The sequence below is a fragment of the Saccoglossus kowalevskii genome, chromosome 4 (genome assembly GCF_978046115.1).
Source record: "Saccoglossus kowalevskii chromosome 4, keSacKowa6.1, whole genome shotgun sequence".
NCBI lineage: Eukaryota > Metazoa > Hemichordata > Enteropneusta > Harrimaniidae > Saccoglossus > Saccoglossus kowalevskii.
In genome coordinates this window covers 24,569,642-24,587,687 of record NC_140644.1, presented here as the reverse complement: position 1 = coordinate 24,587,687, position 18,046 = coordinate 24,569,642, and the positions used below count along the sequence as shown (strand labels likewise).

The 18,046-nt window shown below is 36.1% G+C and overlaps 1 protein-coding gene across 1 annotated transcript in view; it reads right to left on the bottom strand.

Annotated features, from left to right (window-relative positions):
- Positions 1 to 18,046, bottom strand: part of LOC100368165 (E3 ubiquitin-protein ligase MYCBP2) — an 81,807-nt gene that overhangs the window by 51,120 nt on the left and 12,641 nt on the right. The window contains exons 15-28 of the mRNA XM_085498125.1: positions 14,498 to 14,708; positions 14,060 to 14,271; positions 11,672 to 11,909; positions 7,165 to 7,279; positions 5,996 to 6,212; positions 5,296 to 5,443; positions 4,379 to 4,677; positions 3,871 to 3,998; positions 3,383 to 3,474; positions 2,576 to 2,710; positions 2,096 to 2,179; positions 1,885 to 1,981; positions 824 to 1,016; positions 305 to 567 (exon numbers count right to left, since the gene is read on the bottom strand). Of these exons, the coding sequence (XP_085354251.1) occupies positions 305 to 567; positions 824 to 1,016; positions 1,885 to 1,981; positions 2,096 to 2,179; positions 2,576 to 2,710; positions 3,383 to 3,474; positions 3,871 to 3,998; positions 4,379 to 4,677; positions 5,296 to 5,443; positions 5,996 to 6,212; positions 7,165 to 7,279; positions 11,672 to 11,909; positions 14,060 to 14,271; positions 14,498 to 14,708 (2,432 nt within the window). The remainder of the gene's footprint in view (positions 1 to 304; positions 568 to 823; positions 1,017 to 1,884; positions 1,982 to 2,095; positions 2,180 to 2,575; positions 2,711 to 3,382; positions 3,475 to 3,870; positions 3,999 to 4,378; positions 4,678 to 5,295; positions 5,444 to 5,995; positions 6,213 to 7,164; positions 7,280 to 11,671; positions 11,910 to 14,059; positions 14,272 to 14,497; positions 14,709 to 18,046) is intronic.

The window sequence follows — 18,046 nt, the reverse complement described above, 5'->3', positions numbered from 1 at the left end:
TACACAAAGACAGACACGCAATCAACCGATGCATAGCAGAGGTCATAGAGATCACATACTGCCTACTTGTAGTAATGATTTAATGAAAGATAATAGTCTGAAATGGATATGTATTGTTATGTGTAAACGTTTGCATTTAGTGACAGGATTCTACTCTTGTGTGTCTGACGTACATAAAGAAAATGTTCGAATATCATGACAATCATGAGTGCATATACGTTTTCGAATGAATGCAGGTACGGGTTTTTTATGAAATAGAAAATTCTATAATTTTCACTGCTAGATATACAATAATGTAGCTTACCGGATTCATTTGACTAAGAAGATCACATAAACAAATCCATTTCAGTTGGTTTGTTGGATAAAACGCATGAAAACAATTGACAAATGTGTGATGGCATTCCAACAGAATCATATCCAATAAATCGTTATGATGTACGTCATCTTTTCCTCTGGTTTTTATAGAATACACTGATTTCTCGGAGAGTATTTTACATAGTAGTGTTCTTGTTTTGCCAACACAATCTGCTAAGGTTTCAGTCTCTGGTGGTGTTCTAGCACTGGGTACTGTGTGGACAAAGACAAAAAGTGAAGAAGCACTTATTTTTTGGTTTTGTACAGTTCATTATAAATATATATATATATATAAATATATAACATAAAGCTCCGGATGAGTGAGGTTTGTACCTTACAAAACAGTGCTGTAGTTACAATATTCATGTAGTTGTGTCTTAATTCCTCCATTACCATATATATATATATATATATATATATATATTATGAGTGGTTTGATGTTTGAATTACGTAGTGGATATTTACTTACTTCCGTTTGGATACACTTCACATGTGTAGATCTTTAGCAATCGCAGACTAGCAGTACTCAAATAGACTAGTCTATTTAGGTCTAACAACGCAGCAGTTAAATTGGTTCCTTTCAGGCTTTGGATCTCCAGTAATGATTTGTTGAATGTTGCCCAGCTCCATTCCAGTAGATTGAGTAACGAATCAAAACACGCCTGCGAAAAGAGAACATTTAGATTATTACAGCTGTTCAGAAATATTTGAAGAGTTACTTAGCAACATAGAAAGTGCATAATACACACAAATGCACCATGTGAATTTATTTCCAAGTACAAATAGAATACTTTTAGACATCAACGTGCAAATCCAAGAGCACCAAGTTGGAGATGTACTTTCAAGTGAGATATCAGGATGCAAGGCTATGACGTTGAATTTTTTAATTATGGTTATCCAAATTGTTTTTGAAGTTAATGAAATGTTAAAAAATATGAGGATAATTTTTTTTTATGATGAAACAAGATGGATACCAGATACAATTTTGGTATCCATATGCCACAACATCTTCAACAGCAAACGGCCATAGTGATCTATTGACGTTTTATGTTTATCTATTTATTGTTTTTATTGATTTTTATGCATTTATGATTCGCTGTGATGGGATCAACAAGTCCACCCACTTTTCAAGTTGTACTGTCCTTTTCTTTCTAAATTTATACATGTTGTATGAGATTTCATAGAATTTATTGACATTGCGTCCAAGCAAACACGGAACATTTAATACTGGCAGGGCTAGTTGTGTTGAGTGTGTTTTAAAGTAGGATTTAAAAGGGCATTGCATGTCAGGATTTTAGATATTCCAGATAAAAAATAAATCAGTCAGGTTCTGACTCATGAGCGCTGTAACTGCTGATTCCAATTCATTGCTCATTTTACACATGTTCAAGACTTAAAATTTAGCAGATAAAAGTTTAACAGATAATGCAGCTTTAAATACATTAAAAATAATTTTAATATCATATTCATAAAACGCTATCAACATAGACGTGGATGCAACCTTGTTGTCATAAAAAGATGAGTACTTACTGATGACACTGTTCTACTAAATTGCCTTGATAGTATATGAATAGGTTCTACTTCTTTGGTCACATTACTACCACTTGATGTATCTGCTAAAGGTAACCTGACAATGATAGTAACACATGAATTATTACATGCATCATGGGTGTAAATCACCACAGTAGGACATTAGACAGGACAGATCAACAATCCATATCATTATAGTGGGATTGCTTACCTATATAGTATTTGTGGAATCTGGCCAGCGTTCACATCGGTTCCATTATTGGATTTCTTGGAACTTTTGAACCTAAATACAACTCTGAAAAGAAAGTGCATGTAAGTGATGTGATGAAAACAGCAGAAAAGAACAGTTGTATTGACTGGCGGTAACACAATCCATGCAAAGATTCATCTAATAAGCAGTAATAACTATGTTAAATTTTTAATGAATATTGTATCTGGTCTATTTGAAGCACATCCTCCACACAATATACACAATTTTTGTACATTGACTCAAGGAATATGTTATTTATTTATTGAAGTAGTAGTCGTTTATTCAAATCTCAGGGCATTTGCCTATCACATCAATCAATACATGTATAATTATACAAAATAATTTTTTATGTGAGCACATGTGCTACATGGACTATTAGTCTAAAAGAAAATATGATATATTTCCGATATAAACAGCACCATACATGTACACAATACTCACTGGTCATCTGAAGTCACAGTCATAATTCCACCAGAACCACAATCACTACTTGGTCCAGACACCCTAGCCCATGCTACATACCAGATATTGGCACATAGCAGCACTGGTTCATCAAACAGAACTGGAAATTTCTCTCTAATATGGTAGCAAGAAACAATATTTTTTATGAATGTCAACATGTGAACAATATGATGGATTTTAATGAAGAAATCTAAAGAAGAGAAGTGCACGTTTCTTCACATCGCTTCCTGATGATGTTACCGGTATACACCAGTCATTTCAGCTATCCATGGAGGTTTTCCAGCAGACAATGCGTTAAATAAGCTACAGAAGTTCTGGCTAATTAAGGTGCATTATCAAGTTTAAATGTAATAGGAAGTATTAATATGTATGAAGGGGAACGAAAAGTACTTTAAACTTTTCTAAAATGCTTTCAGATACCCTCACTTTGATATAGGAAGTTTGTACTGCAGTATCAATAATCACATTGCAATCATCACAGCTAACAAGATGATGTGAACACTGACTGCAAAACTTCCAATTAGAACATTGTACAGCTGCTTAAACTCTATCAGCTCACCTCAATACACAGGGTAAATCCACCTAGAATCAGGTTTGTCAGGATTCATAGTTTATATAAAATCATATTTACACACATTGCTTGCTTTTTCCACAGAAATACCAAAATCATTGCAAGCTATGTGTTAAAGACAGTCTAGTGAATTCAGCAAAGAAACCATCTTTACTTTGACAGCAATCATATTGTTTGCAGCCCTGAATAAAAGATGCATATGACATCAAACATACCTTGCTCCACATTCATAACTAGTATCATCTGATTCAGCTAGTAGATCACCATCACTTTCATGATCACCTCCATCAACACCTAATTCATACACCTATTAATCAAATATATAAAGATTATTAACCAGTTTTACTATGGCAAGTTGGCAACCATTTTGAGTAATACATCATTATTTTTTTTCATATAGTCTGCATACTAATTTGTAATTACCCCATAAAGCTTTTGACTTCACTGACTTTGATGCTTGCATGGACTCTGACCATTCCTCTGCCGAATATACACAAAGAGGTACACATACACACAGACGGGTTGTCAACACATGAACCCTTGATTTGTGCTCTGTACGTACACATAGAAGCGAACAATAGCTGTACCACAGAACATGGTCTATCCTTGATGCATGAAAGTATTTATTTCAATTGTACTTGGCATATTACATCAAGAATAACCGACTGTACAGACTTTGACATTTATACATTCTGACACTGACCTTGATCTTGGCTGTGTATTCTCCCCTGCCGCCAAATAATCCTAACCCACCAAGTACAACATCACAGTCTACAGTGAATCTGATAGCTTCAACTGAATGTCCCGAATATCCCCAGCCTCCTCCATGACCTGTAAATAACAGTGAAAATATGTTATATGTATGAAGGGGAACGAAAAGTACTTTGAAGTTTCCCAAAATGCTTTCAGATACCCTCACTTTGATTTAAGAAGTGTGTAATGCAGTATCAATAATCACATTGGAATCATCACAGCTAACTAGATGATGTGAACACTGACTGCAAAACTTCCAACTGGATCATTTTAACACATCGCCTACAAGACGCTTCCACAGATAAAAAAAAATCAACATATGATGTGATAACAAATCCAAACACATTATAAACTTATTATATAACTGCATGGGACTTGTACACATATCATAATAGAGGAGGGGGTCCCCATTTTATATAAGTCCTAAAAGCCAATCACTGAATTGAAATAATACTCACTTTCAAATCGGTTGACAATAGTAAAGTCATCCTTAGTAAATACTCTGGCATTGGAATGGAAATCCTGCCTCTGTTCAGCAACTACAATGCCCACATCCTGTGATGTTGTTAACGTATCTAAGCAGCAAAGTAAGTTCAAAGCACAATGTGCCCTTGTGGTAGATGTATCCGACTGGCATGGTATGGTAAATTCACAATTTAAAATACTAGGCCTTTCACTGCTATCTTTCGTCACAATGTCATGGGCATCTCCAGTCAGGACGTTGTAACAGCACACATGACTTGTTAAAGGGTCATAACTAGAATGATAAATTGGATAGTTATCAACTTTCAGTACATTCCATTTCAAACGAAGAGAACATGCCAAATATCATTTTCTCCAACAACATATTGACAACCCTAATATTGTATGCTGCCTATCCCATATAGATTCCATTTACCACCACAATAGAAACTGAATAACATTTGTACCAATTACGGAATAAGATTACATGTATGAAGGGGAACGAAAAGTACTTTGAAGTTTTCCAAAATGCTTTCAGATACCCTCACTTTGATATAGGAAGTTTGTACTGCAGTATCAATAATCACATTGGTATCACCACAGCTAACAAGATGACGTGAACACTGACCGCAAAACTTCCAACTACTGTAAAACACTTTGAAAAACCTACATGATAATTGCACAAATTAACAGAATCCTAATTTTGATAAATCTCATTGTGAGAATATATTCCCTTTTAAATTGGAAACATCTTGAATTAGCGAAATTACAGATTAGCTAAAATTACATACTAGCAACAACAACATGTTTTACAGTATATTATTGAAGTTGAATACCATTCAAAATGTCCAATGTGGTCCCAATGTGTTAATCTGCGTTAAAACTTAATAGTGTGAATTTTGGGGAAACTCACCTCCATAGCACATCGTAGACTGGATCTAAACATATACATCTATCCTTCAATGTGACTTGATCTGGACCAGAGAAACTCTTACAATTGCCATCAGATCCACTGATCATGAGGCATTTAACAGTGGATGCACTATCAGTGGGAATTAGACCTACAATGAGAAATAGTGTGAGTGAATGTTCAATCTTTGTACCTCACATTGCTGCCAAGATGAAGTGAAGGCTATGAACTATGATACTATAAAAAGAGCAGAACACTGTAAATGCTGTCATACGAAAAGAAATACCATAGTTCTTGACAAATGTTTTTTTAGCATACCCATATACAGTATAAATATATCACGTTAGAAATAAGCATTAAGCTACAAATCGTTGTAACTAGGCTTGCACAAACGATAAAACAATTTTAGCCAGATTGGCTAGTACTACATTGTTTTTCCTAGGCAATCAGGGAGAAACGAAAAATCTGATTACTAGGTATTTCCGAAGATTTATGTATATGTCAACAGTTCATAATACTCTGACCAGACATGAGTATTGAGAGTAATATTCTAAAATAAATTAATAGATAAGGAATAGAAAATATAATATCCAAGCTGTGGACCCAACCCTGTGCTTTCTACGATAGCTGCTATGATCTGCTAGGATTACACTCACACTAACATGTTTACAACATATTAAATTGACAAAATAGAAACACTTACCAATAGATTTGTGATTAGAAAAGACTTTACATTTTGCCAAAGTATTGGCATTGATCAACGATTCATCTACTTTCATATATGTCTGATCCCCACTAGCACCAATCCACGTGGCTCTCCTGCCAGACTGAGCACCAATACCAGGTACAAGACCCGGCTCTGCATACCAGTGTCTGCAAGACTGCTCATCACCTGGTGCAGCACGCCCCAACTGTCCTTTCTGAAGTAAACCAAAACCAACAATTCGCAAAACAATATCTTTTATTCTCTGAACAAAACTTATTTTGTGATTTCACAAAAACAATTTGAATAACAGTATAGATAAGCTTTTCTTGCACATGTGCAAAAACAAAAGAATGCAAGTAAAAGACATCACTCTAATTGGGATTAAAACAATTAATATTAATTACAAAATGTTATATATGTATGAAGGGGAACAAAAAGTACTTTGAAGTTTTCTAAAATGCTTTCAGATACCCTCACTTTGATATAGGAAGTGTGTACTGCAGTATCAATAAACACATTGGTATCATCACAGCTAACAAGATGATGTGAACACTGACTGCAAAACTTTCAACTATACTATTTTGATTTGATATAACATTAAAAATGTTATGTTACGGCTGCTAACTGCTTATACTGTGTCATGATGTTGCTAAATGTCTAACGCCACATTCTATTAATGTCACATTCTATTAACGCCACATTCTATTAACGCCACATTCTAATACCACATTCTATTAACACCACATTCTATTAACGCCATATTCTATTAACGCCACATTCTATTAACGCCACATTCTATTAACGCCACATTCTATTAACGCCACATTCTATTAACGCCACATTCTATTAACGCCACATTCTATTAACGCCACATTCTATTAACGCCACATTCTATTAACGCCACATTCTACTAACGCCACATTCTACTAACGCCACATTCTATTAACGCCACATTCTATTAACACCACATTCTATTAACACCACATTCTATTAACGCCACATTCTCTTAACGCCACATTCTCTTAACGCCACATTCTATTAACACCACATTCTATTAACACCACATTCTATTAACACCACATCTATTGTTGATAACTGGTTAAGACAATGTCACACTGTTCCTATTTGGCTAAATCCATCTCTTAAGCAGTTAACCATACACTTACCTGATGACTTCCAAATGTAAATACTTGTCCATTCTCCAGTAGAACCACAGTGTGATTACTACCAGCAGCTACATGACTGGCTGCAACAGGTAAAACTACCAGTGTTGGTGCACCTCTGTCAAATTAGAAAAGTCAGGATCAATATTAGACACAGAGACATGCCCCTCCTCTATAGGCTGTAGAACATGCGTTTTTTAGAAAGCATGTTATTTTAGCTAATCTGTAATTTAACTAACTCAAGATGAATGTATTCTCACAATGTGATTATCAGCACTCTAATTAAACTAAGATTCTTTCAATTCATGCCTTAAAACAAAGTGTTTTACAGTACTCATCATAGATTCACAAAGGTGTCCAGTTTATAGAAGTCAATGAGAAAAGGTGTTCAAATTATACAGGTGTCCTGTTCACACAGGGGTTCAGATTAAACAGACTTATGTAGAATCCAGTTTAATGGTTACAGAGAGTTCAGTTTAGACAGATTTATGGTAACAGAGGGTTCAGTTTAGACAGGTTTCTGGTAACAGAGGGTTCAGTTTAGACAGGTATCTGGTAACAGAGGGTTCAGTTTAGACAGGTTTCTGGTAACAGAGGGTTCAGTTTAGACAGGTTTCTGGTAACAGAGGGTTCAGTTTAGACAGGTATCTGGTAACAGAGGGTTCAGTTTAGACAGGTTTCTGGTAACAGAGGGTTCAGTTTAGACAGGATTCTGGTAACAGAGGGTTCAGTTTAGACAGGTTTATGGTTACAGAGGGTTCAGTTTAGACAGGTTTATGGTTACAGAGGGTTCAGTTTAGACAGGTTTATGGTAACAGGGTTCAGTTTAGACAGGTATCTGGTAACAGAGGGTTCAGTTTAGACAGGTATCTGGTAACAGAGGGTTCAGTTTAGACAGGTATCTGGTAACAGAGGGTTCAGTTTAGACAGGTATCTGGTAACAGAGGGTTCAGTTTAGACAGGTATCTGGTAACAGGGTTCAGTTTAGACAGGTTTCTGGTAACAGAGGGTTCAGTTTAGACAGGTTTCTGGTAACAGGGTTCAGTTTAGACAGGTTTCTGGTAACAGAGGGTTCAGTTTAGACAGGTTTCTGGTAACAGAGGGTTCAGTTTAGACAGGTTTAGGATTACAGAGGGTTCAGTAAAGACAGGTTTAGGGTTACAGAAGGTTCAGTAAAGACAGGTTTAGGGTTACAGAGAGTTCAGTTTAGACAGGTATCTGGTAACAGAGGGTTCAGTTTAGACAGGTATCTGGTAACAGAGGGTTCAGTTTAGACAGGTATCTGGTAACAGAGGGTTCAGTTTAGACAGGTTTCTGGTAACAGAGGGTTCAGTTTAGACAGGTTTATGGTAACAGAGGGTTCAGTTTAGACAGGTTTATGGTAACAGAGGGTTCAGTTTAGACAGGTTTCTGGTAACAGAGGGTTCAGTTTAGACAGGTTTCTGGTAACAGAGGGTTCAGTTTAGACAGGTTTAGGGTTACAGAGGGTTCAGTAAAGACAGGTTTAGGGTTACAGAGGGTTCAGTAAAGACAGGTTTAGGGTTACAGAGAGTTCAGTTTAGACAGGTATCTGGTAACAGAGGGTTCAGTTTAGACAGGTATCTGGTAACAGAGGGTTCAGTTTAGACAGGTATCTGGTAACAGAGGGTTCAGTTTAGACAGGTATCTGGTAACAGAGGGTTCAGTTTAGACAGGTATCTGGTAACAGAGGGTTCAGTTTAGACAGGTATCTGGTAACAGAGGGTTCAGTTTAGACAGGTTTCTGGTAACAGAGGGTTCAGTTTAGACAGGTTTATGGTAACAAAGGGTTCAGTTTAGACAGGTTTCTGGTAACAGAGGGTTCAGTTTAGACAGGTTTAGGGTTACAGAGGGTTCAGTAAAGACAGGTTTAGGGTTACAGAGGGTTCAGTAAAGACAGGTTTAGGGTTATGGAGAGTTCAGTTTAGACAGGTATCTGGTAACAGAGGGTTCAGTTTAGACAGGTATCTGGTAACAGAGGGTTCAGTTTAGTCAGGTTTATGGTTACAGAGGGTTCAGTTTAGTCAGGTTTATGGTTACAGAGGGTTCAGTTTAGACAGGTTTATGGTAACAGAGGGTTCAGTTTAGACAGGTTTATGATTACAGAGGGTTCAGTTTAGACAGGTTTATGGTTACAGAGGGTTCAGTTTAGACAGGTTTCTGGTAACAGAGGGTTCAGTTTAGACAGGATTCTGGTAACAGAGGGTTCAGTATAGACATGATTCTGGTAACAGAGGGTTCAGTTTAGACAGGTTTATAGTCACAGAGGGTTCAATTTAGATAGGTTTATGATTACAGAGGGTTCAGTTTAGACAGGTTTATGGTTACAGAGGGTTCAGTTTAGAGAGGTTTATGGTTACAGAGGGTTCAGTTTAGACAGGTTTCTGGTAACGGTTCAGTTTAGACAGGTTTCTGGTAACAGAGGGTTCAGTTTAGACAGGTTTCTGGTAACAGAGGGTTCAGTTTAGACAGGTTTATGGTAACAGAGGGTTCAGTTTAGACAGGTTTATGATTACAGAGGGTTCAGTTTAGACAGGTTTATGGTTACAGAGGGTTCAGTTTAGACAGGTTTCTGGTAACAGAGGGTTCAGTTTAGACAGGATTCTGGTAACAGAGGGTTCAGTATAGACATGATTCTGGTAACAGAGGGTTCAGTTTAGACAGGTTTATAGTCACAGAGGGTTCAATTTAGATAGGTTTATGATTACAGAGGGTTCAGTTTAGACAGGTTTATGGTTACAGAGGGTTCAGTTTAGAGAGGTTTATGGTTACAGAGGGTTCAGTTTAGACAGGTTTCTGGTAACAGGGTTCAGTTTAGACAGGTTTCTGGTAACAGAGGGTTCAGTTTAGACAGGTTTCTGGTAACAGAGGGTTCAGTTTAGACAGGTTTAGGATTACAGAGGGTTCAGTAAAGACAGGTTTAGGGTTACAGAAGGTTCAGTAAAGACAGGTTTAGGGTTACAGAGAGTTCAGTTTAGACAGGTATCTGGTAACAGAGGGTTCAGTTTAGACAGGTATCTGGTAACAGAGGGTTCAGTTTAGACAGGTATCTGGTAACAGAGGGTTCAGTTTAGACAGGTTTCTGGTAACAGAGGGTTCAGTTTAGACAGGTTTATGGTAACAGAGGGTTCAGTTTAGACAGGTTTATGGTAACAGAGGGTTCAGTTTAGACAGGTTTCTGGTAACAGAGGGTTCAGTTTAGACAGGTTTCTGGTAACAGAGGGTTCAGTTTAGACAGGTTTAGGGTTACAGAGGGTTCAGTAAAGACAGGTTTAGGGTTACAGAGGGTTCAGTAAAGACAGGTTTAGGGTTACAGAGAGTTCAGTTTAGACAGGTATCTGGTAACAGAGGGTTCAGTTTAGACAGGTATCTGGTAACAGAGGGTTCAGTTTAGACAGGTATCTGGTAACAGAGGGTTCAGTTTAGACAGGTATCTGGTAACAGAGGGTTCAGTTTAGACAGGTATCTGGTAACAGAGGGTTCAGTTTAGACAGGTTTCTGGTAACAGAGGGTTCAGTTTAGACAGGTTTATGGTAACAGAGGGTTCAGTTTAGACAGGTTTCTGGTAACAGAGGGTTCAGTTTAGACAGGTTTCTGGTAACAGAGGGTTCAGTTTAGACAGGTTTAGGGTTACAGAGGGTTCAGTAAAGACAGGTTTAGGGTTACAGAGGGTTCAGTAAAGACAGGTTTAGGGTTACGGAGAGTTCAGTTTAGACAGGTATCTGGTAACAGAGGGTTCAGTTTAGACAGATATCTGGTAACAGAGGGTTCAGTTTAGTCAGGTTTATGGTTACAGAGGGTTCAGTTTAGTCAGGTTTATGGTTACAGAGGGTTCAGTTTAGACAGGTTTATGGTAACAGAGGGTTCAGTTTAGACAGGTTTATGATTACAGAGGGTTCAGTTTAGACAGGTTTATGGTTACAGAGGGTTCAGTTTAGACAGGTTTCTGGTAACAGAGGGTTCAGTTTAGACAGGATTCTGGTAACAGAGGGTTCAGTATAGACATGATTCTGGTAACAGAGGGTTCAGTTTAGACAGGTTTATAGTCACAGAGGGTTCAATTTAGATAGGTTTATGATTACAGAGGGTTCAGTTTAGACAGGTTTATGGTTACAGAGGGTTCAGTTTAGAGAGGTTTATGGTTACAGAGGGTTCAGTTTAGAGAGGTTTATGGTAACAGAGGGTTCAGTTTAGACAGGTTTAGGGTTACAGAGGGTTCAGTAAAGACAGGTTTAGGGTTACAGAGGGTTCAGTTTAGACAGGTTTATGGTAACAGAGGGTTCAGTTAGAACAGGTTTATGGTAACACAGGGTTAAGTTTAGACAGGTTTAGAAAGTGTATTAAAAGAGAAATATTTACTAGGTTAATTTTAGCAAATTTAAAGTTCCAAGAAAAGATTTATGAAGGAAACAATACATTCTACTTTTAAATTTGAATATCTACTGGGTTTTGATAATAATTAAACCCTATACAGTTGAACTGTACAACATACCGTGTTGACGTATCACCTTGGCCAAGCTGTCCATACTGTCCACTCCCAAACGCATACACATCCCCATTTTGCAAGAGAACCACAGTATGATGTAAACCACATGATATCTGAGTAGTAGCCACATCTCCTATTCCAATGAGTATTTTACTTGGTGGATGAGTGACCGTTTTACTCTGATCTTTATCATGATCTTTATTGTCATCACCACTAGCACTACCTTGGTCTGCATCTAATAACACTTTAAAACCATGAAGTTAGGAGTATGTGAACACGGATGCTGGATTGACTTGTATAATATAAAAAATAGACTTTGTATGAAGGGGAACGAAAAGTACTTTGAAGTTTTCCAAAATGCTTTCAGATACCCTCACTTTGATATAGGAAGTGTGTACTGCAGTATCAATAATCACATTGGAATCATCACAGCTAACAAGATGATGTGAACACTGACTGCAAAACTTCCAAATGATAACATTGCAATGAACCACTAAGGAATATTTTGTAGTTGTGCAAGTCTATGAATGGATTGACTTTGGGTTCTATAGACTGTTGCACTGTGACATCATTTTGCTAAGCACTACGTGAAAGTGCAACGACAAATGTCGCTCTCTGAACGTCATTGTTTTATCTTCAAGTGCAAACAATCAGTCACTGCGCACGCGCACAGAACGTAAACAAGTACAACAGTCTATAGAACAATGGCTTTTCTAGTTGTTGAGCTACACGTGAGATAAAGTGTCAATTATCCAAGCACAAAGAATATGATTTTAAGATTACAGCTTTGTAACCAAACAAGTTGCTAACATTCATATATCCACACTGAATTACAACACATCTTTTAATAGGCAACAATTTGTACAAAATTGCAGCAGAATTTAGACTGCAACCAGAAAAAATGAAACCCATATATTCATGGTTATATTTGCAAGAGTTTTAGACAAGGAAAAAAGATAATTGTGTTCCAAAAAAAAACTGAAACTTTTATTTTATGCAAATTAGTCTACTTTTATTTTTATGCAAATTAGCCCTATACACGGAAATTGATTTTGTTCATTTACATGTATTTCCTTTAATGTAGTAAATGACCAAAAAATCAAATGATAATGAAACAAGCCATGCATGGCACAGTCCCCGTTAGTTATCAAATTTAAGATATATAGTTTTGTTTATAGTAATATAGCTGGAATATAACCATGTCAGAAATATGATTTTTTAACATTAAAATGATTGACATTTGTATCTGATCGTCAAACAAGTACTTGTCCATATTGAGAGATATTGCTCTGGAACAGCATTCAAAATCAACCATTTTGAATACATGTATATATATAACATGATTTATAACGAATAAATAAAATTTGAACATAATCAGTCAAAGCATTTAAGAGACATGGCTCTAGAAGCCCAATCATTAAAACAAAATGGCCGTCAGTCAGCCAGTTTGAATCCAATCTGACAAATAAAATGACGTGCATCAGGAACCAGTAATGTCTAATGTATGTACCAAGTTTGACTGAAATCCATCCATAAATGCCAGAAATGCTTGATATTTGATGATTTTTTAGCACAAAAATGACCACCATTCGGCCATTTTGAATATGATCGTCGAACCAATATATCTGTTTATCTATGACATGATGTATAATGAATATTTAAAATTTGAACATAATCAGTCAAAACAAGTCAGAGATATGGCACGAGAACCACATTCATTAAAACAAAATGGCCGCCAGCCGGCCATTTTGAATCTTATCTGAAAAACTAAATTATTTGCATGAAGGGCCCATAATGTCTAATGTATATACAAAGTTTGAACGAAATCCATCTGTAAACAGCCGAGAAATGCTGGATTTTTAGGATTTTTCAGCACAAAAATGGACGTCATTCAGCCATCTTAAATCAGATCGTAAAACAACATGTTGTGCATCAAGGTTCTATAATGTCCAACGTATATACAAGGTTTGAACAAAATCCATATATAAACAGCTGGGAAATGCTTGATTTTGATGATTTTTAGCACAAAAATGGCCGCCATTCGGCCATCTTAAATCAGATCGTGAAACAAATTGACGTGCATATGTATAATATCATGTGTGATGTATGTGTGAAGTTTGATTGTGATTGGTCCAGGCATTTCTAAGATACAGGTCCGGACGCACGCATGCATGCACACACGGACACACGGAGGTCAAAACATAAGTCCCCATTTTCGGACTGCGTCCGAGCAGGGACTAATTAGTGGTCATTCATTCTTAATCACAAGTTTGTATTAAACCCTACCTGCCTACTCAATGTTTTTGTCCTTGTTCAAAGCCTTTTACTCTGACATTGCTTTTAAGCCAAAGCGATATAAGCAAAACCCATGCATCATCATGATGGTAAACTGACCTTTGCCTATTTGTCGGAATCCAATTGGTTGATACCGTCGTCTATCTTCAATCTGTTTCTTGGCTAGAATATCCAACGGTAGGAGTTCACCATGCCGGGCCAATGCCTCTAACCATCCACCAGAGAACTCTTTATCTTGACCTTCACCAGCACAGGTTTTACAGCATCCACACTTAGTACAGCCAGCATCACCAGTACCACAACCACATAAACTGAAAAAAACAAAAAAACAGGTTAGGTTAAAATCTGCAGTATTGACTACGACATCTCTATACTTCCTACATATCCTGGTAAAATAACTTCACATTACTGAAAACACTAAAACCAAGTATGAAACCGTGGAGACACCAAGCCAAACATCTCCCTGGTTCAAGATTGACTGCACATAAATATATTTCTACATGCATAATATATTGCATAGTCCTTTGGAATACTTACGCTCCTGTTACTCTATCTGGTCCCCCAGTACTTATACAACTAGGACCATATCCAGTACATTCACCACATATTGTACACACCATACATTGTTCATGTTTCCATTTATGGGATCCTGATGGACACATTCCATGACTCTCTTCTCCATCTATTTCATCCTCCTCATTGTCTTCATCATTCACTGATATCGACATAGCAGCAGCTTGGGCCAAACCTGTGACAGAAAGAAAACATTTGGAAATGGAAAGAAACAAACACTGGTAATACCTATACAATGGTATAGTACAATGTACAGTAAAACTCAACCGAACGTTCTAAACTGGTAACCTGGCTAAAACCGGATAATTTGTTGATTTGTTTAAACATAAAATTAAATACAATTTGCAGTTCAATATGGTGTTCAGTTTAGTCAAGTGTTCCTCTAAGAAATTGATGAACTGAACAATTTAATAATTTCGTGTTTAGCGCCATATTAGAAGAGAAGCATCTATGTCCAAATCCTTCTTTAAATCCAATAGGGCACTGTGGGAAATTCACTACCGCTGTTATAAGTCACCACCATCAGAATTCGGTTTGGTATTTTTCTTGGAATGAATTCAATTACGAATAGAGGTTTATCATGCGATAATGTAAAACTGTGATGTCATAAAAAAACAATAATTGATAGTGGTGATTTATAAAATACTACTGTACAACAATTCATACGAGATATGATAAAATGCAGCATATCAATGAATCCAATCTATTAAATTGAAGCTCTAAGCATTTCTCAGACTTAGTAATTATTCTAATGGCAGGCCTAGCCATCTAGATACTTCACATGCAATTCCTACTAAACCGTACTTTTCAGGTACAAAAGCAATTTCTAATTACTTTTTCGATTCATTTTCATCACCAAACATATCCACTAGACACACAAAATACAAAAATAATAACTATATTTTGAAATATGATTATGATGGAAATATTAATCCACGAGCTGTACAATATCTTGGCAGCATATTGTAAACCTCCAGATGGAATATGCAGCAAATACCAATATACCAGTAAGATGTGAACAACGTAATACAAACGCAAAGTGATAAAAACTCAATGTGATATTGTAAAGTGATTGAAAGATGCAACATGTTACTATTCCCATTCAATTCAGTGTTAATATCAACCATGCAAGACTTAATTTGTGAAAGTTCACTAATATATAACTAACATTTGTAATTGAAGTCTGGGGATGCCTTAGATAATTCCTAAAAGTCATGCTTACAAGGTACCGGTAGTGTTAGTGGATGAAGACATTGTTATTCAAAGTGGTTTGATTGTTATTTAGAATACGGTCAAATTCTCAAAAACATTTTTAATTGACAGATATCTACATATTAAAACATTAGCGACACTGTGACTGTCACTCCTTTCATTAATTTTTGTAACACATGTCAAGTACTTAAAGGGCATGACTTGTAGGAAAAATGTACACGTGTTACAATATATAAACTGACAACATGCCAATATTTTCATCCTTTCAGCTAGTTACTACAAACAAACTCTAAAGTATGCAGACCTACATGTAGGTAGTGTACCTCACATGAATGATTCACATACCATCGATATGCTGTCAAATTACAATTAGTAGGGCTGGTTTACAGTAATGCAGATTATAAATACTGGTAAGTTCATTAAATATAAATGCCACATGTCACAGCATGTTGGTTCAATAGTGAACAAAACTGAAATTTTAAATCAGTGCTTGAAAGAAATGTGTGTTTATATGTATGACATACTGTATGATGTATCGGTAGATGTAAAGTTTGAATCCAATCAGTCAAGGCATGTCAGAGATGCTGTGCTGAAGAGCATTAGTTAGTCAATCATTCTGTCTTTTTGAATTTGATCTGAAATACATTACGATTCAATGTAGATTTTTAACAATAAATATCCATGTATGACCAAGACCTGGGTCTGGAATGACAGCAATGCTTTTGATGCATTTTAAACATTAAAATGACCACCATTCGGCCATCTGGAATAAAATCATCAAATAAACACATGAACATATGATGTATATCTAAAGTTTGAACATGATTGGTCTAGGCATATCAGAGATATGACGTGATTGGCCAAGTCATATCAGAGATATGACGTAATTGGTCAAGGCATATCCGAGATATGACGTGATTGGTCAAGGCATATCCGAGATATGAAGTGATTGGTTAAAGCATGTCGGAGATATGACGCGATTAGTCGAGGCATATCAGAGATATGACTCTGAAACAAAATGGCCACCAGACAGTCATTTGAAATCCAATCTGAAAAACAAAATGACATGTATCAAAGTGCAACATTGTTCAACTAGGTACCATGTTTGAATAAATCCGTTCATACATGACCGAGATTTGGTTCTAGAATGGCAGAAATTCACCCATCTTTAATCAGATTACGAAACGAATGGACAAGCATATGTATCCAAAAATATATGACGTTGGTTTGAATGTGATTGGTCATGGCATGTCTGCAAGGAAGTCTATCTATAAGTCAAAGTTTTTAGGCTTCGAACAGGGACAAAAAACAGTTTGCTGGTGACCTTCACAGCACAACTGTAAATTTATAAAATACAACATAAACACAAGTAATTCTAACTTTACATACATATCAATTTCTAAAATTGTTTTGATTGTACATGCTTTCTAACATTTAGTAACTGATTAGACAAAACATACGTAATACCATAAAAACTAGAGTAGTTAGAGGAAAACTATTAAAACATGCTTGACAGTGATGTTAGGAGACATGTATGCATCAATATAAGGTGCTTACCACTGACTTTAGATTTATGCAATGGTATTATACCTGCATTGAAGCAAATATTGCCAACTAGTGGGAGATAAACAAAACAAATTAGGAACAATCAACAGGTTATAACCTGTGGTCTTCGTCTTGTCTTGTAATCACACCATGTAACTACACACAGTTACATAGGGTCAGTAATAAAATAAAATAAGTGTGTAAAAAATGTCTCACAATATTAATAGTGATGTGGGCTGATATTATATAGTATATAGTATTTGTAGTTGATATTTTAATTTTATCAGCATAGAATGAGTTCCAGTAAGACAGGACTGGTCTTTTGAAATTGGCTGAAGAGTGAAAAATAGCTTTTCAAAAAACACTGATTTCAATGTGTTGTAAAAATATGATTCTGCAAATGTAAAATTTAAAAAAAAAAAATTGTTAGCTCCTCTTTGCGATATTTTACATGAGCAATCACTCGCCTTAAAAGAAAAGGTTTGGTAAAATAGGTGATCACAAAGCTGTAAAAATACTCTCAGGTCTGTTGCATTGATTGCTTGTATCACATTTTTTTATCTTTCTATCAACTGCTAAGATTTGGGTTGATTACATTCTAAAACACATAATAGGGTTTTGAAGTTAAGCATTTTAAATGAATTGAAATACATGTAATCAAACTGTTTAAATATAAATCAGTCTGTTGAATTAATTATTGTGGTGTTGTATCTCTCTATACATGTGTATAACAAAAATATAAATCATTTATAAAAT